At 37.8% G+C, this 20,348-nt stretch overlaps 1 protein-coding gene across 1 annotated transcript; it reads left to right on the forward strand.

Annotated features, from left to right (window-relative positions):
• Nucleotides 1–2,015: 2,015 nt before the first annotated feature.
• LOC113355401 lies at nucleotides 2,016–5,683 on the forward strand. Its single transcript, XM_026598257.1, has 4 exons — nucleotides 2,016–2,866; nucleotides 3,923–4,286; nucleotides 4,434–5,579; nucleotides 5,648–5,683. Exons 1-4 carry the CDS (start codon nucleotides 2,016–2,018, stop codon nucleotides 5,681–5,683), a joined length of 2,397 nt encoding a protein of 798 aa, XP_026454042.1.
• Nucleotides 5,684–20,348: the final 14,665 nt, after the last annotated feature.

The raw sequence follows: 20,348 nt of genomic DNA on the forward strand, positions 1-20,348 counted from the left end.
CAAAAATACCAAAATTCAATCAATTTAACATTTTTCGTTTCCCTACCTACGTATACGATAGTGGATAGAATTCAGTGGTACCAACTAAAAAATTCAATTAACATTCAACTACCTTCAATTCACAGTCAAAATAAACAATAGAAACGTTCAACAGAAGTTTTGGAGTTGTACCTTAAATTATTGAAGTTAAAACATTCAATTATAGTTGGTGAAAGTGGACTTGATGCTTCTACGGGATAGAGGGATAGAGAATAGAAGAGTGATAGAGAATGAGGAGATTTAAGAAAAATAATTACCACAAACATCCGATTTTTATCAGAATCTCTCAATTTCAGAAACGACAAGAGAAGGAGAAAGAAATAGAAGATGAGGTAGAGAGAACGAAGGGGTTTGAGAGAACGATAATTTAAAATCTCTCAATTTTAGATACGACCGAGAGTTCGAGAGATGGTAAGAGGGTTCAAGATACCGGGCCGCGGCAGATCCTGGTCGTCCTTCTTGAAGAGTCAATTCGGTTGATCTTGACCGTCCTTATTCCTTAGACACATAAACACCACATTTTCTTATTCTATTGATTGCCCCCTAAACTACTATTTTGGACAAATAATCCTTCTTATCTAACCTTCTTATCTAACTATTAACTTAAGTGACAACCAATGTAGTTAATATCGGATATCGGTTCATCTCGGCCGGGACCGATACGCTGGTACGATTTATATCGGGGATATTATCGTTGAAATATCGGTATAATATCGGTTCTAGATTTAGAGACTATAATTTTATATTAAACATTTTCTTCACACATTTTTGGATAAGATATAATAGATAACATCAATTTTATCAAAAAAAACAAAAGAGTAACTTTAGTTACTTGCTTCGAGAGCTACATGCACCTCTACTACCACCTGGAAGACTTTCTTCGCCAAAATTAACCTTAAACTTTATAGAAAACGACCAATACCGTCTCATATCGGGAAATGTAGGAAAATTTCGTATCGACCGATACGGCCGATATTTGACCGAAACGGCCGATATTCGACCGATACGGCCGATATTATCGGGCGAATATCGTATCCCCGATATCCTTCTTATCGTATCGTTCTGGGCCGACATCCGAAATATCCCCGATATGTCGGACGATACGGCCGATATTGACTACATTGGTGACAACCACTGTTATCTTTTCTTCCTTTGTTTTCTAGTTCTAGCCACAATTAAACAGAGATTGAAGACATGATCATCTCATTGCCAAATGGAAATATTGATTTTTGTTGTGGCACACAGACACGACTTAATCTTAGATGATGGTAAATCTTAGATGATGGTAAATATACGTGGAGAACTGGAGATCGGAACAACATCAAACAAAGGCATCTCAGAACTAGAAATAGACGTGGCAAAAATCTTTTCTGAAGCTCTGGCGATAGTCAAGCGATAGTCAATGATTGGTCAACTGAAGTCAAAATGTCACCTTTCTTCTTTGTTCTTCCTAAATCTTATTTCTTAACTGAAATTGATTCTTATCTTCTTTGTTTTCTCTCGATACGTGTCTTGTTATGATTCATTTCATTTTTTTTGGTTCTGTTTGATGACCTAATTCGAATCTTTGTTATCTGTTTATGACTGGTCCTTTTCTCTTCTTACTTTTTAGGCATGCTTATTAATTGTCTCCTTTAATTGGTGTTGTTTCCTGTGTTTAATCTTGATCTTATCCTTTTACTTTGTCTTCTCGTTGTTTTTATGAGCACATTTCATTCACAAGTCTGATCATCTTGACTTGTCATGCTCTTGGTGGTATTGTTATAAGCGTTTGCATACTGCTTCTGAGACGTTTGTCCTATTTCCCCAACTAGCTTTATGGCTTCTCCAACTGGTCAATATTTACGGCATCCCCAGTTCAATCATTCTGTTTATATCTATCTTCCATCGGTGAGTGTGTTTGTTACACGTTATGCCCTGTACTCGTGCATCACAACACGCAACTGCTGGTTTATGATTATAAATTGTTATTGGCGATGGTTTTTCATTCCTCGTCTGCTTGTTTCTTCTCATCTTGGTACTCTCCTCGTTTTGTGCTTGTAATGGCTTCTGATGTTCCTGAGGATGTTAATGAAATACTGTCACAAATGCATAATGCTTCCATAACAACTTCAGAAGATATTCGTAATACTGTGTTTCTTTCAACTGCTGACTTATCTAGAGGAAATGAAAGATGGAAATGGGAAGTTGCTGGGAAAGTTTTTCGTGAAGAACCAATGTCCATTGGGGTTGTGGTTTATCATGTTCGTCATGCTTGGTCTAAATATCAAGAACTTGAAGTTCGTACACCCGCTCCACGGATCTTTCAGGTCAGGTTTAACTCTAAATATGATTTAAAAGAAATTCTCAAACATGTTCCTTGGTCTTTAGGTGGTTATCTGTTTCGCATTCATCGTTGGACTCCTTCGATAGACTATAGGACTTTGAACTTTGGTTTTCAATGCTTTTGGATAGACTTTAAAGACTTGGTACCAGAATTTTTTGACGTAGATGTTATTTATGTTATGGGTGGTCTGGTAGGTCAAGTTCAAAAAATAATCCCAGATGATGCTAATCCCACTGATTCAAATGTGGTTAGTGCTTGTGTTAATATTGACCTTAAGAAGCCACTTATTCGTGGAATTCTAGCGGTTACTGCTTCTGGTTATGTTCAATGGGTTCCCTTGTTTTATCATCAACAACCTCATAATATATGTCCGGCTTGCTATATTATTGATCATGTTGAAGATGACTGTGAAGAAAAAGCTGCTGAACTCAATACTCGTGCTCGTACAATCTATAAATTTGGCAGTCATGGAGTTGAAATTGCCAATAATTATCCCGATGAGTAGGCCTGTCAATGGATGCTAACGTAACGGAAATAGGCTCTGCCGCTGCCGTTTCCGTTAAAATTTAGCGGATATCCGTTACCGTTCATTTCCGGCGGAAATAAGAAATTCAAAAACGTTACCGTTACGTTGGACTTACCGGATAACGGATATTTTGCCGCTGCCATCCGGTAAGTCACAGGATAGCCACAAAACATGCTAAAAACACAGAACAAGTACACATAACAACTTTAAAATCCAACAAAACAGGTTCTAAATCCATGCCACACCAAAAAAAGACATACAGATGTTCATGCCATTGCCACACAAGAAAACAAGTTCATAATCTTCATGTTTTTTTTGCAAAAAAAAAAGACATCTCCATCTCCATTTGAAGATTGAAATTAAACTCAAAGGAAATTGAAGAAGAGAACCCTAGTTTCTAATCAGTAATCACACAGAGAAGATGATGATTTCTAAGGCAGAGAAGACGATGCTTGATTCAGCATCCGTAGTTTCTCTCTGAGAACTTCTCTGTTGTGTCGAAGTGAAGAACAGAAGAATGACTGAATGAGATGAGATAAACCAAACAATACATAAAGTATAAAAGGGGAACTTAGGCGCAGGCCCAAAAAAAATGTGCATAACTAGTTATGCAGTACAAAGAAAATGTGCATAACCAGTTATGCAGATGCATAACTTGTTATGTGGCACAAAAAAAAAAGGTGCATAACCAGTTATGCAGATGCATAAGACATTATGCAGTACAGAACAACTAGTTATGCAGATGCATCAAAGGTTATGCTTATCATAAATCACTGCAGATGCAAAGAAAATGTGCATAACTAGTTATGCAGTACAAAGAAAATGTGCATAACCAGTTATGCAGTACGCACGTTAGCGGATAACAGAACTAAACCTAACGGAAATACACGGTTCCACTACCGTTACGTTAAGAAGGGATTATCCGTTAGCTTATCGGTATCGGATATCCGTTTACCGCTATGTCGGATGGTAGCAGTAACGGCTAACGGATTATCGGTATCGGCTAACGGAAAATCGGTATCCATTGACAGGCCTACCGATGAGGATGATCCTGATTTAGGTGATGTTGCAATCATTCAATCAAACCCTCGTAATCGTCGACAACGGACTAATAAGAAAGTTTTTGTAAAACCTGATGATGGTCAGTTGGATAGCACTTTTTCAGTATCTAACTCTATTACTCTGACTGAGAGGTCAGCTCTTCGTAAATACAAACGCACTCGTCAGCAAGCTCTCCTATCTCAGTCTGCTTCGAATTCTACTTTTACTCATCCTATGCAAGAGGATGACAATCAGGATGCAAATTCCACTTCGACCTCTGCTCATCAATTTATGATGCAACAACATCAACCTTATGATACCACCAGGAAGAATCTGACAAGCGGGGATTATCAGGTTTCTCTCTATCTTAGTGATTTTTTTCTTTTTTGCCTTCCTATCTTATCTTATTTTAATACCTTTTTTTTAGCTGTCTTTTCGTATTCTCTTTGTGTTTTCTTCTTTTTTTCCTATATTATGAAAATCTTAGCTTGGGATTGTCAGGGTATTGGTCCTAAACTAACTCGTGATCATCTTGACTCTTGTATTTTTAATTATAACCCTGATGTCATATTTTTGTCGGAGACTAAATCTAGTGATAGTAAGGTTCAGTCTCTCTTGTACTCTCTGAACTATCCTCATCTTTGGTCTTATAATATAAGAGGCAGTGCTGGGGGTATTGCTTTACTATGGAAAGATGGCTTTCAGCTCGAGCTTATGCATCATACTTCAACTATGGTGAATGTTATTGTTCATTCAGGTCCAACTGAATCTGAGTGGGTTCTCACTTGCTTATATAGCTCTACTTACACGGCTGAAAGGCAACAACAATGGCAGTTAATTCGAGAGATGGGAGATCATATGGATTTTCCTTGGGTTATTATTGGAGATTTTAATTCTACACTTTGTAGTTCTGACCGACAAAGTTATGTCATCCATACTGCTCCTTCTCATTCAGTTATTACTTCTACTGTGGATTTACTAGGACTTGCTGATGTCCCTTTTACGGGTAATCCTTATACCTGGTCTAATAGACAACATTCAGCTACTTTTATTCGTACTAGATTGGATCGTGCTTTGGGTGATATTTCGTGGCATCAGCTCTTTCCTAATGCAGTTGTTCATAATCTTTTACCAATTGGTTCAGATCATGCACCCATATTACTGTATATTGACCTTACTTTGTCTAGTATGTCAAGACCGTTTCGTGTTTATGAATCTTGGTTTCAGCATCATACGTGTAAGCCTCTTATTCAATCACAATGGCAGTCTACTATTAATGGTTCTGCAGCTAGTAATTTCACTCACAAGTTGTCCCATACATCTACTGCTCTGAAAAAATGGAGACGTGAAGTATTTGGTGAACCTGAGCATCATATTCGACAGCTCCAACAACAACTAGCACATCTGCATCAATCTCCCGCTCCTAATTTTTCAGACATTCACCAGATTGAACAGGAAATTACCCGTTGGTATGATATTAAGGCAAGAAATGCTTTTCAGAATGCAAGAGAGCACACTCTTCCTTTTCAAGATAAGAATGTCATATATTTTCACGCAAGAGCAAATTTTCGTCGTCGACGCAATCAGATTGATACCATTCAAGATTCTCAAGGTATTTGGCATTCTACTAGACCTACCATTGAACAAGTTCTTATCAATCATTTTGCTAATATTTCAACTACAGTCAATACTCATATGGACTCATCTGTTCTCAGCCTTATCTCTCCATGTATTACTTCTCAAGACAATGACATGCTTACAGCTATTCCTACGGCAGATGAAATTCGAAATATTGTTTTTCAAATAAAATCTTGGGCTGCATCGGGTCCAGATGGGTTTCAAGCGGGGTTCTATAAGCATTGTTGGGATGTGGTGGGGCCTGATGTTGTTTTAATGGTTCAAGAGCTTTTTACTACCGGTATTTTACTGCCAAAACTTAACTATACCTATCAAACTTTAATTCCCAAGCATGATTCTGCTCATACACCATCCGATTTTCGTCCCATAAGTTTATGTAATATCACTTACAAGATCATATCTAAGTTGATGGCGGTTAGATTGAAGACTCTTCTTGCAAAAATAGTTTCGCCATGGCAGGCAGCTTATGTTCCAGGCCGTAACATTATGGATAATACCATTATTGCGCATGAAATGGTGGACTACATGAAAAAAACAAAGGTTTTTCCTGGGGTTATCGCTATTAAATTGGATATGGCTAAAGCTTTTGATCGTATGGAATGGAATTTTGTTATCCAAGTCATGCAGAGTCTGGGGTTTAATGATCGTTGGTGTTCTCTGATATTTCAATGTATTAGTACCTCTACTGTTTCTTTGATGCTCAACGGTTCACCAACAACAAGTTTTACTCCTACCCGTGGTCCCATTTCACCTTATTTATTTATATTATGTATGGTTGGTTTTAGTCACATCATTTCACATGGTGTTTCGTCAAATCTTATTCTTCCAGTGAAACCAGCAATTCATGCTCCTCATATTTCCCATTTATTTTTTGCGGATGATTGCATTTTGTTTACTCGAGCTTCGGGTTCCTCTATCACAAATTTGCTGCAAATTATAAATCGCTTTTGTGCTACTTCTGGTCAACTTGTCAATTTCAATAAGTCTAGTATTCGTTTTAGTTCTAAGTTGAGTGATTCTGCTAAAGCTGATATTTGTCATATGCTGCAAATGAAACCTATGCCTCTTCATGAGAAGTATTTGGGTGTTAGTCTTTTTATTTCCAAAAACAAGACTAAATGTTTTGAGAGCACAATTACTAAAATGCAGTCCAGGCTTCCTGTTTGGCAAGGTAAACTCATCAACCAAGCTGGTAGAAGCACTCAGATTCAGTCAATTTTGAACACTATGGGACAATATCAAATGGCTTGTCTACATATACCTGATTCTACATTAAAGCAAATGGATTCAATCCAACGTCGGTATTGGTGGGGTCACAAGCGGCCAAGAGGTATGTGTTTTAAATCCTGGTTTTCTGTTTGTTATCCTAAACGTGATGGGGGTCTGGGGTTTAAGAATCTACGGGATACAAATGAGGCTTTCTTGACTAAGTTGGCTTGGCGCATGATTAACAATCCTAATGCTGAATGGGTTAAGGTGCTAGAAGCTAAATACTTCCATAATATTAATACACTTCATGGAGTTCATACCACTAAAGGCTCATGGGTATGGCAAAGCATACAGAGAGGGCTGAAATGGGTTAAAAAATTCCATGTTTGGGAGATAGGGGATGGTACTAAGGTAATAGTGTTCCAAGATAACTGGATTCCTAATACTATCACTACTACTTCAACAACTGCTCACTCTTCTTCTTCAGCGGATGTCAAGGTTAGCTCGTTTATACTTCCAGAATTTTGTTCTTGGGATGTGTCTGCTCTTCAACAAAGTTTCTCTCCAAGTCAGGTGCAAGCTATCATTTCTATTCATTTATCTCATACTAGTAATGGTACCCTGCGATGGTCTTTAACTAACAGTGGTGACTTCACTCTAAAATCTACTTATAGAGCAATATTGCATTCTCTATTTCCACCTCATGTTACCATATACAATGAAGCTTTTTGGTTGGGTCTTTGGCACCTTAAAGTTCCTTACAAGTGCCAGATGTTCATGTGGAAATTAGCTCATCAAATTCTCCCAGTTCTTCATCGTATTGCTAGGCATATACACATCCAAAATACTTCTTTTTATTTTTATAATGCTCAGGAGGAAACTGTCGCACACTTGTTTTTGAATTGTCCATTTTCTGTTGCTATTTGGTCTCGCATGTTACCTCATTGTTCTGCCATGATTACCTCTCAGACGTCTATTACCAGTTGGTTACAAGGATGGACATATTCAATAAACAACTCCACCTTCAAAGATCATCACACAGTTAATCTGGTAGTGGTCATTCTTTGGCATATATGGAAGGCTCGCTGTACTCTTGTCTTTGATCAGATTCATCAGTCTCCACAGATTATTATTAATAAGATCAAATACTTTTGTGGGTTACATAAAATTGGTTATGTATCTTCTTGTACTTCTCAGCATGTTGCCTCATTAAGGAATCAGAATTTAGACCATTGTCAGATGTTGGATTCTTCAGCTAATGATGCTAACAGTTTCCAATTGAATGTGGATGCTTCAGTTTTACCTAATACTCATGTTGCAGGTACTGTTTTTATCCTTACTGATTCAACTGGTTCTTTTGTAACAGCTACAACATCACCCATATGGGCAAGGAATGTAATACATGCAGAAATGTTGGCCTTATACAAAGCTCTTTGCTGGTTATGTTCACATCAACCTTTTAATGTAGTTATCTACTCCGACTGTAAAAATTTAGTCCATGGTTTGGGTGGGTCTGTAAATAATGTGTCTTGGATTGATCGGTCGTTGTTGTTTGAGTGTGTTAGTCTGTTACATAGTTTGTCGAATGTGACTGTACGTTACATTCGTAGAGTGAATAATAAAGCAGCTGGCCAGCTTGCTAAGTTTGCGAGGTGCCAAGTTTGTAATATACAATGGTGGTATACTCTACCAACTGTGCTCCAGTCTACTGTTACTGGATCTATGTAAATCGTCCGAACCCATAGCATGGGTGCATCTAGACTCCAAAAAAAGAAAAAAAAGGCATCTCAGGACAACATCAAACGAAGTTCCATATTTTTCCTTATGTTAATTTTTTTTTCTCTCTGTTAATTGTTAACATCTTTTTTTTTTTCTTTTTTTTTATTATTATTGGAGGAATACAATTTGGGATTAGCTCACTAATTATAATTTGTGATTTTTGGTTCCAAAGTCCAAACTTAGTTTTTCAATTAAAAGGTGCGAGTCAAACCAACCTTAGATCTCCAATGCCTATGGTCAAGGTCATCCTATATGGAGGTCTTATTAATAAATTCTTATGTGTAGGTCATTACTAAATGATAAAAAAAAAAATTTAATGTAAATTCTTTTACCTCAAGTTGATCTCCATCCCCCAAGGTATTATCTAATAAACATTATTTGAATTTAGAGACAAAATAATGATGTGGCTTTAAGACCCAAGGTCATAGAGAAAGTCTTATTTATACTTTCTCTACTACCCCCACTTAGCCATGTCATCTATTTCTATGACCTTGACCCTTGTGTTGGAGATGGAAATTTGGTGCAAAAAGTCTGAAATCCCGGATGTCATTCAATTTTAAGACCTTTACCCCTTGTATTGGAGATGCTCTTACGGGACACCACTTTATCAATTTGAAAATTTTGTCAGCAGACCAATAAATTGGAAACACTTTGATAAATGAGTTTTTCGGTCACCATTCCTTCATTTTTTTGCAATATTGCTAATAGGGGTACCAAATTAAGTGGAGGTGTACCAAAACTATAATAAGACAAAACAGATTTTCATATAGGACAAAACAGTTTTCTCCTTGGCTTGGTACACCCCCACTAAATCTAGGACCCATTAACAGCCTTGATTTTTTTGTAGGAAAGTTCTTGAAAGTTTAAAGTTAAAAGATAAACTAAACAACGTGAGGAAAATGGAATGTATTATCCAATATCCAAATCTCATTTTCCAGTAGCAAGTACCAGGTTGGGCAGAGATAATCTCTCGTAAAGGTCTTATCTCCAAGATATGGTTGACTTTCTACACCGGCTCACCTGCCTTGGAAACCTGTCGGAGACAGTAGTAAGCTCTTGGCGTCTTCCGTGCCGCGGGTGGAGCATGGGGTGGTCACCCCATTTTAGTAGGGTTTACGCGTTCGCGACCGTTAAAGTAGCATGCCCACTTTATCCCTGCCCAGAGCAAGCAGGACTACAGGGAGGAGTCCCCCCTTTCACGATCCTGCTGCCTTGCATAGCCACAGGAGAGAGTCCCTCCTTTCACATATGCTAGGATGGTTTCACATGTTCACTGTTGTAAGGGACAATAGTTGATAACTTTTGGACAGCTAAGCACAGGGGACCAAACTATTCTTTCTCTCGGATAACCGAGGAGAAGGCTGAAGAGGTAGTCGGGCTAGTTATCGCCGCGTGAAACGGGGGCCAACCAGCACCGAAGACCAAACATCACTCATACGCCAACACGTATTGTACCTTTAGGAACGACCGTCTCAGGAAGAACTAGCAACTCATGTCAGTGATGACAAGAGAAGCACGCGCTCCCGGGGCAAATCGATCCATGTGGACATATTGTGCGTGAAACTAGAATGTATTACATCAGTATTTTTTTCCATATAGATTAGATCAATTTCACAGTGGGGATTCGTTTATAAGAGAACTATTGTAAAGAACATTTTTAATACGGTCAGAGAAGAGGGGCTTTTTTGTCCCGAATATTATTTTATGGGCAAAGTTAGTACTGTTAACAAGTTAGGGGAAAAAGTTCAATCACTAATTTATTTAGGGGTAAACTCAAAAGCCCCAAAAATAAAGAATGTGCGACTAATTAGGGGATAGAGGAAAAAGAACAAAAACTGGATTTCATTATCAAATCAAGGTCTCCTCTTATCTAAGTATTTTATGCAATTCCTAATCTACCCCTCACTATTCAGGTTTATTGTTATTGTTTAGGGCATATAAATTACTTCATCCACCCAATAAGAAATGATAAGGGGTGTCTAAATTTGCTGAAACTACCAATTTACCCTCTAAAAAATATTAATACTACCAATTTATCCCCATTAACTCTTAATAATAAAACTTAAAACCAAATCAGTAACTGATTCTTCTTCTCTTCTTCTCCCTCTTTTTTCCTTTTTTTGAAACCAAAACACTGTCGATCATCGACAATCCAAAAACGATTAATCGGTAACTTTTTCTTCTATATAATGACGAAACGAGTGAAGCATGCTACTAGCCGGAACTATCCTAGTGCGAGTAATCCCAGAATTGTTGAAGCGATTGGAAACAAACCGAAGAAGAAAACGGTCAAGGAAGACGAACCATCTTTGATCGCACAAGAGGAGGAAATGGGTCGAATCGGGTACTTTTCTATCAACCCAATCCTCTAAACTAGGTTTTAGTAACATACAATCGCTCCAAAATTGAAAATTTTGAAATAAAAAATTTCCGGGTTTCCCAGAATCGGACGATGCTAATGTACTTGTGAACCGATCTGTTAAGAAACGGTTGATGTTCTTGGTCACATACCCCGATTGTGCTGCATATGTTTTCTGGTTCGAGAAATTTGAACCAGAATCGGGCAATGTTAATGTCCACATAGCCCGATTCAGTTACTGCATGGATAACCGTTTTTCTGTAACTTATTTTTGTTAAAATCGGATTATGTATGTGTCCACATAAACCTATTGTGTAGCCTTTGAATTCTTATCTGCTTAGCCCATAATCGGGATATGTGACCAAGAATAAAAACTGATTGTTGATGTGTAATGCTAGAATCGGGTTTTGCATGTGTTCGAGTAAACCGATTGCCCAATTTTTTCAGTTACTTTTTTTTTGCTGGAATCAGATTACATGACTACTTATATAATCCGATTGTTAGGTGTTATGTTAGGAATCAGATTTTAAATGTGTATCGAGTAAACTGATTGTATACCTTGAATTCAAAATTATGCATTCAATTCTATTGTTGTTTGTCCCTTATCTCCGTATTCTACAGGGAAAACAAGGACAAGCAATAAAAGCAAGTCGAAAAGAAATATAAGAGGAAAAATTACTTTGATTCTCCTCAAAGTTTGAGACCTCGTCGAGAGGGCGGTCAAAATTTAAATGCTTCCCACCGAAGGGGCTCGGGGAGTAAAGCTAAAGGGATCCGCATCAATGACCCACCACCTCAAGCGGAGAAACCAAGACAAGAATAATTTGATTCTGATACACCTACTGAAGAAGGAGGTGGTGATAGAGAAGTTGCTGAAGAAGAAAGTAGCGAGGAGGAAGCTAATGAAGAAGAAAGTGGTGGCAAGGAGATCAATGAAGAAGAAACTGGTGGCAAGGAAGGTGATGAAGAAGAAAGTGAGGATGGAGATGATGATGAAGAAAGTGATAATGAAGGTGATGGAGAAGAAAGTGAGAATGAAGGTGATGGAGAAGAAAGTGAGAATGAAGTTGATGAAGAGATAGGAGAATTTCAAGAACAAGTCCAAGGAGGAGAAGTTCAACAACAAGTCCAAGGAGGAGACATCAAGAACAAGGTAAGACAGATGGTAAGAAAGATGGTACAAAGAAAAATAAAGGAATCCACATGCCCGACCCGCTGAAGATGTTTTCTCGTGGCCCTGATGATCCTGTTTTAGGGTTACCCGGTGATGGAGGACGGGTGTTATGGGGGTACAAAGAGAGTTGGGCCGCGGTCGTCTGCCATACCATAGTAACTACCTAAACCTTATGCTATGTAACATAAAACTTATTATCCGTGTAGTGTTTTTATTATTGTCCATCGGATTTGTTTAGTTTTATAGGATCACAAGGATACCGTTCGTCGTATATAACCAGGAACATCAGTGAGTATGATGAAGAATTGGGTACTAGAATCAGGAGAATCGATCATTGGAGAAGTTGAAGAAGTAGTCGAGCTAGTCAAATCTACGAGGTTGTTGCCTGCGGCCGACAATATGGTACTTGGTTACGACAAAGCTCTTTGTTACGCCTTTGCCGAGAGATATTACGGGGAAACGGATACTTTACGTCTTCCGTTTGGCGAAATGACGATAACTCCAAATGATGCGAAGTTCATTATCGGGCTAAGCATAGATGGTAAATCCGTGAAGCACGAAGACTACGTGCAAGAGTTTGACTGGGACAAGATTTACGCGTTCACCAAGAATGTGTTCCAATGGGATAAGGAGATGGCCAAGTCACAAAATCTAATAGATAAATCAAAACAGAGGATATTTCATCTTTCGAAGTTGAGGTATCTCTTCATGGGAACAAAAAAAATTCGTGCAGAGGGAAAAGAGGTGACCAAGGAACGTATCTTCGCCACGTCCAATGCGTATGTCCTCTACATCCTGGGATCTGTTATCTTTCCCGACATTTCTGGTCCCCGTGTGAACGCCAACTTTATTCAGATATTGCAACCATTTGACAAGATTCACGAATACTCTCGGGGCAATGCCATCCTTGCATACTCGTTGAACGAGTTGATAAAGGCTTCTAGGGCTGATAGGAACCAAATCGGAGGGAATATGGATTTTCTACGGCCATGGATATATTTGCACTTCCCAATATTTGCTGAAAGGGCCTTTAAGAACAAGGAATAGGACGGTAACTTTTATGGGGACACGTACACCTACAACAGTAAGGAAAAGTCCCAAGATGAGGTTTATCTGAAGTTGAGACGCCAGTTGCACAACTTGACGACGAAAGATGTTGTCTTTGACCCTTACAGAATGATTTGTCCAAAGGAAAAGGAAATATGGTTGGGTGCGCTGAGCAAGAAAGTTATTTTGGGCCTTTGTTTCATCCAAAGTCGATCGAGAACAGATGATGATGCAATTCCGGGTTACATGCCGTGGTACCTCAATGTTTCACATACTCGAGTGATACGAGTAGATGATAGGCCCAAGATAGAGGAAAAAGATTTAGCTCTCGAAGATCTGGTGAGTATTATTACTCAATTACGGTTTTGTTAGTGGTTTTAGTATTATTTGTTGAATGTTTGTTGTTTAAAATGGAAACAGAGAAGATGAGTTGAGAACCTGATAACCCAAGCAAGGATATATATCAAGGAAGGGAAAAATGTTAAGGCCAATGAAAATATGATTGATGAATTGAACAGTCTCAAAGATGTAGAAGCGGGTGCAAAGTTTGGGGGACCGGTGGAGAAGGATCCAAAGAAAAACACGAAGAGAGTCACCACAAAAAGGAATTCTGAAGGTGCATCGAGCAGCACCCAACCTGCTAAATGAGGACGAGGTGGTCGTGGACGTGGTCATGGTGAGGATGTTCATGAATGAATGGTTTCAAACTTATGTCTTTAACTATGGATAATTATGGAGTCAAAACTTATGTGTTAAACTTATTGTCGAATTATGTTTGGTTATATTCCTAGTTTATGAATGACTGAACCTGGTTTCTTTTGAAAATTTGTGTTTGTCTAAGACGCGACAAAGAACCGACTACTATGTGTGTGTGCAAAAAAAAAAAAAAAAAGGATTCTGGTTGTTTTTTCTGTCACAATCGTCATACATGTACCTTTATAAAATCTGATTCTGACAGTTCTCCAGGGGTTCAATTTCAGAATCGGGTTTTGAGGGTGAACCACATAGACCGATTCTGAAAATTTCATTCACCTCACCTGGTTTATACATGTTCAGAATCGTTTTATACGAATACTTTTAAAGGCCGATTCTGAGAAAACAAAATAATCCAGAGTTTTGATAACCTTAAGAATCGGTCTATGGAGGCATTTCATGTAATCCGATTCTACAAAGGAAAAGTGGCACCTTTTCTGTAACTTTTTTTTTTTGACAAGAATCGGATTACAAGTGAAATATTAAAAACCGATTGTTGAGAGGCAGATTTGGACAACCTTCAGAATCGGTCTATGTAGGCATTACATGTAATCCGATTCTACTAAGGAAAATTGGCACCTTTTCTGTAATTTTTTTTCCCAAGAATCGGATTACATGTGCAATATTAAAATCCGTTTATGGAGAGGCATATTGTATATGATTTTGCAAAAAAAAAATCGGTTTATCTTGGACATCCCTAAAATCCGATTGTGTGAATTGAATTCGAAAAAAATAGTCGTTGAGTATTTATCTATATAAGGACAACCTCTTTGAGCCACTCCCGCATCACACACTTAGCCTAGAAAACGGAATGGGATCCGGAAGAAGACAAGCAACTCGTGAAATGGGAACCGTATGAATATTTGTATCTCGTTAAATCGTTTGGTGATACGTTTCGTGAGTGTCCGAATAAAATCTATTCAATGTTTTGGAAGAGATTTAAAGAGTTCTTTTACGGGCGTACCGCGAATCTCAATAACCGCAAATGGAGAGACTTGGCATTTCGGTTCAACTACATAAAAGGTGCAATGCGAGTATGTTAAAGTTAGAAATATGGTGTACCAGCAACATCCACAAGCTCCTCTTAGGGAAAAAGTGAGCAGTCCGATAATATTTATACTTATGTCATCGTTCAAAGTTCGCATATTAACATACGAGTCATTGGAGAAACTAAGTTCATTCACCACAAAGAATATACGACGTTGTACCGACGTGCTCAGAGGTTCATTGACGAACATTTGATGTGCCAAATTCTAGAATTCCCATACTGAATTGTCCTAAATATGTAATGCGATAATTTCCTAAACTATGTAATGAATATTTTGTTTCTGAAAGTAATGTATAATCGGATTATGTGGACATCCCTAAACACCGATTCCTACAATCGGTGTTTGTGTGTATTGGAAAAATCCGATTCTGGGTTTACTTCGTCATTTGAAAAAACTCAACCTAGAATCGGTTTACAACTGCACTAACATCAACCGATTCTGGATCGAGTTTTTAAGAAATAAACTAAAAAAAAAAATTCAAGTTTTTACGATGAATTAATGGTAGTTAATTTCAAGGTTAATTTGATTAAACATCATTTAATCACCCAAATAAGACTAATTAATCAGGGGTAGTTTTGCCATTTGGTAAAATAGTTGGATAAGGGGTTATCCATTTTACTTCAAAATATTATTTTTTGTCTTGTAGTCGTAGACCCAAAATAATCACACTAGGCCCCAAATTAGCCAGGAAAAATAAATTAAAATAAAAATAAAACAAAGATACGTGTACATCCTAAGAGCTTCTCCAATGGAATGTGTGTGAGGATAAATGTCTAAGTCCACGTAGGATGCACATCCATTTTCTTTTAAATCCTTCTTCAATCCTAACTTCTTTAGAGCTTCTCCAATGGTAGTTATATGTATTTCCTAGGTGGCAACACCAACAAGACATTCTCATTCCAATTTTTCCTTAAGTTTAGGTGGAAAAAAAGTTAAATTTGTGATCATTTTTTTGTTAAATGTAAATTTTATTTTTAGTAATTTTAATATTTTATTAGAGCTAAAAGTGGTTCTTTATTATATTGAAATTAATTTTAGTTAAGTAAAATCTTACTAGGATAGCTTGACATTGTCGAAGTGAATATTGAATGCTCGATAAATCTGTTAAGACCAAATCTCTTAAAGTAGGCAATAAAGTAACAACTTTGAATGTCCTATACCTGAAATTTTACCATATTATGTTTCAATTATACATTGTGTTATTTACTTTATTATGTTTCACTACAAGTTACTAAACTAATCATGTCAGCATCAATAAGAAAGAGCATAAATCTAAGACTAACAAAACCACAAATTTAGTCGAACACACCCATGAAGCATACAAAAACAATAATATAGGTAAATTCTCATATCCCTTAGTATCTTATTTTTTGCAATTTATCAAAACCATAGCATGGAACCGCCAAGGCGTAGGAAACCAGTACAACTCTGCTACATATACTAGTGTGAGTGACATGCTAAACAAAGAAAATCCGGATATTTTATTTATCTCGGAAACTAAACAACAAACCAAAAATGTTGAAATAATCCTTATAAAAATAATATTAAGAACTATTGGATAGTCCCTCCACGAGGAGTTGCAGGGGGTCTTATTCTTGCTTGGAAAACTCACATAAACCTAACTATCCTAGACTATACCCACAGCCAAATTAATGCTAGAATTTTTGATCATTATTAATAATAGTTGGATCATAATTGGATTTTATGGGAATCCTTACAGAGACACAAAATTCGAGTCATGGAAAATGATTAGAGATATGGCTAAAAACATAACAGAACCATGGGTCATTATCGGTGATTGCAACATAGTCATATATGATTATGAAAAACATAGTAGATGTCCTCTAAACCAAACTGAAGCTGACATGTTTATAGATATTAGATAACATTGGCTTCCAGGATTTAGGATTCAAAAGTTACCCCTTTACTTGGAGTAACAAAAGATAATGCCCAGATTTTATTGAACAGAGACTTGATAGACCTCTAGGGAATTACGAATGGCTAAAAGTATTTCCTTCTAGTACTTTAACACACTTGTCATCCTTTAATTTCTGACCACACCCACGTGTGTTGGTGGGCCCGGGAAGGTGTGTATAAAATTGAAGCGAAATGAAACGCGGGCCTACAGTAATACCGCAAGTGCACGGTCGTCAGTTGTAGCTCGTGCAAGTACGGGTCGATCCACAGAGACTGGGTGTGTTTTGTAGTTTCTATAGCTATTTGGGCTCTAAATTTGCTAATGGGCTTTGAATACCAAAGGGTCTTGAATATCAATGGGCTTTGAATACCCTTTGGACTGTTGGGCTTGGAATTGAACTTGGGTTCAATGGAGTGAACTGAGCCTTGGGCTCAGTTGGATGAGCCTCAGGTTAAGCTAGGCTTTTATTGTTCTGAACCTATTTCTGGGCCTTTTGTTGTGAACCAAACCTTGGGCTTTGTAGCTTATGACCTGGGCTTTGTAACTGTTCAGTGGACTGATGGGCTTTTAGAAAGTGAACTGTTACAGTGGGCTTTAGTAATGACTCTGGGCTTCAGCAGTCTTTGAAATGAACTGTGGTCTTAGCTGAGCCAAGCTCAGTTGCAACAGCAGCAGTGGCAGCTAGGGGTGAACAAGGCAGCACAGCAACAGCAACAAGAACAGCATCCAACTAGAATGCAGTAACAAGAACAAGGAGAACAAGAATTGCTGCCTTGCACAGCAGCAGCACTGCAAAGAGGAAGGAAAGCAGCAGAACAAGCAAGTGCACAGTGCAGTGCAGGGGAAGAAAACAGTGCAATGCAGCACAAGGCAAAGATGGAGTGTAAACAGTGGCTCTAGGCCAAATTGGAAGCAAACCAGAGAACAAAAGAATGGCAAAAACAGCAAAGATTAAACAGACTAAAAACTAAACAGCAAAAGAAAGATGACAATGAAGAAAACAGTGTGAACAAGATAAATGAACCAAGGCCTAAGGCCAAGGGCAGGGATGTGGAGAAGAAGTAACAAAGCAAAGCTAAGGCAAGAATACAGGCATACAAATAGAATGGGAAGATAATCAGCTTGCTATGAGCACTGATTTCTCCCAATGCTCAATCAACACATTGCATCCTAAGCATACAAAAATGGAATGGCAAGATAATCAGCTTGCTATGAGCACTGATTTCTTCCATTACTCAATCAATTCAGTGCTTCAAAGGCTTCTAGCCTAGCATTCCACTAAACTAACAGTGAATTAAGACAACAGGAACAAACATCACAAGAACATGAAACAACTGAAATTAAACCTTAACAGACATCACAAGGAACAAACATCACAACTGAAATTAAATCTTAACAGAACAAACATTACAACTGAAATGAAGGAACAAACATCACAAGGAACAAAACAGGATATGAAAATAAATGAAATTGAACTGAAATTGAAAATTAACATAAAATTGAACTAAAAAACAACATTAACAGAACATGAAAAGTGCATGAAACAGCACAAAACTGAAGAGAAAAAAACACATTAACAGGACATGAAAGTCCTGGACGCCGGCTAATCCAAGCATCAGCTTTTACATCACACCCACAGTCATATTTATACCCAATTACAAGTTAGGGTTCTTCCCAAAAAATCCCTAAAATCAAACAGAAATTAGGTAAATTGTTTCTACCTAATTTGACAGTACAAATCAGACCCATATCTTCTAATACTCTCCCTAACAGAAAATTAGGGTTCTTTAATAAATTCCCCCAAATCAGAAAATTTAGGGTTTGGTAATTCTTACCCATAGTGATGTGATTACACGCTACTGACTTCGACCCACGCCTCTAATTGTTCTCCTGATGTTATCCACGCCTCCAATTGCAACTCTATTTCACCTAATTTGTCAATTTCACCTCTAGGGTTCCTGACATGGGAGAGGCGTGAAATTGAGTGATTAGGAGGACATAGAGTTGGTGAAAGGGGAAGTAATGATGTGGGTTAGGGTTGTTGAGTGATTTGAGAGCTCGTATTGAGCTGGTGGTGGTGGCAGATGGAGTGGGTGGCGGAGCAGGTGGTGGTCATGGGGTTTGCAGTGAAGAAGAGGGGAGGAAGAAGAAGGAGCCCGATAGAAAATAGGTTAGGGTTTGTTTGGTTTTTGGGTATAGGTATTAGGTTTTTAGAGTGTTGAGCGTCTTCATCAAATTTTGATGTTTTGTGACTCTGAGCTGCGGGATGCGAAGATGGTTGGTAGATCTAACGGTGATATGAGAGATGAATCGATGCAACCGTTGGATTTTGAAACACAACGAAGTCAACGGTGTTAGATGATGTTAGGTACTGTAGTGTTAAGCGGAAGTATCGAGATTTGATGCGCAGGCAAAGGAGCGACCGTAGGATCTAAATGTGATCTAATCTGAAGGCTTGGAATTTAGGCACTATGGTGTTTTTCAGGGACTTCAGATTTTGATGCACGATGAAGAAGCGACCATTGGATGATGAGATGGATCCAATCTAACGGCTGAGAATGGATGCGGGTATGGATATAGAAAATGGGTTTGGGTAAGGGTTTTGGGCCTTGGGTATGCCAAGCCCATATCTTCTTTAAGAACAATTCTTCCTTCTTGAGCCCATTCCTAGCTTTTTGGTCTTGTGCGCACCATTCTTTGCGGCTTCCTTGCGTAATTTCTTCCTGCTTTTCACTACTCTTCAACTCTTTTCCGCTCCGCAAGTTATCCAGACTTTATTTATTACCTAAAAATGCAAAATTAAGTAAGAAAAATATTTATTCTTGAAAACAATGAAAATACAGAATATGGGATAAAATGTAGAATTAATGCACAAAAGATGAGTTAATTGCCAACAAAAAGGGATAGATATATATAATATTTGGCACTCATCATGTGTCTCAATAATCAGAATGTTTGGAACGATGGTCCCAAACCTTTTAGATATTTCGTCCCTTGGATTGAATATCCATAATGTAAACCTCTCATTGAAGAAGCTTGGAATACTACTGAACAGGCTCTTCTGCATACTTCCTAACAAAAAACTAGCTGATGTAAAACATTTTCTTAATAAATGGAATAAAGAAACCTATGGAAATATAAACACCAATATAAACAAAACTAAGAAAAAAAATTGATAATGTTAATAAAAGATTAACTTCTAACATGAAGGCAGGAGAAATGGTAAAACTCACTTCTGAGCTAACTCACTGGTATAAAATTGGAGAAGAGTTTAGGAAAATAAAAAGCAGAGAGCAATTCTTAGCTTTAGGGGATAGAAACACCCATTATTTCCATGACTCTGCTAGACAAAGATATAGGAGAAATATGATAGATACTCCGCAAAACCAGAAAGGTGAGTGGATCAACACAAAAATAGAAATAACAGACTGCCTATGTGAACACTTTAAACATATAAAAACTACAGTGAAACCAAAAATTGATGAAAACA

The sequence above is a fragment of the Papaver somniferum genome, chromosome 1 (genome assembly GCF_003573695.1).
Source record: "Papaver somniferum cultivar HN1 chromosome 1, ASM357369v1, whole genome shotgun sequence".
NCBI classification, from domain to species: Eukaryota; Viridiplantae; Streptophyta; class Magnoliopsida; order Ranunculales; family Papaveraceae; genus Papaver; species Papaver somniferum.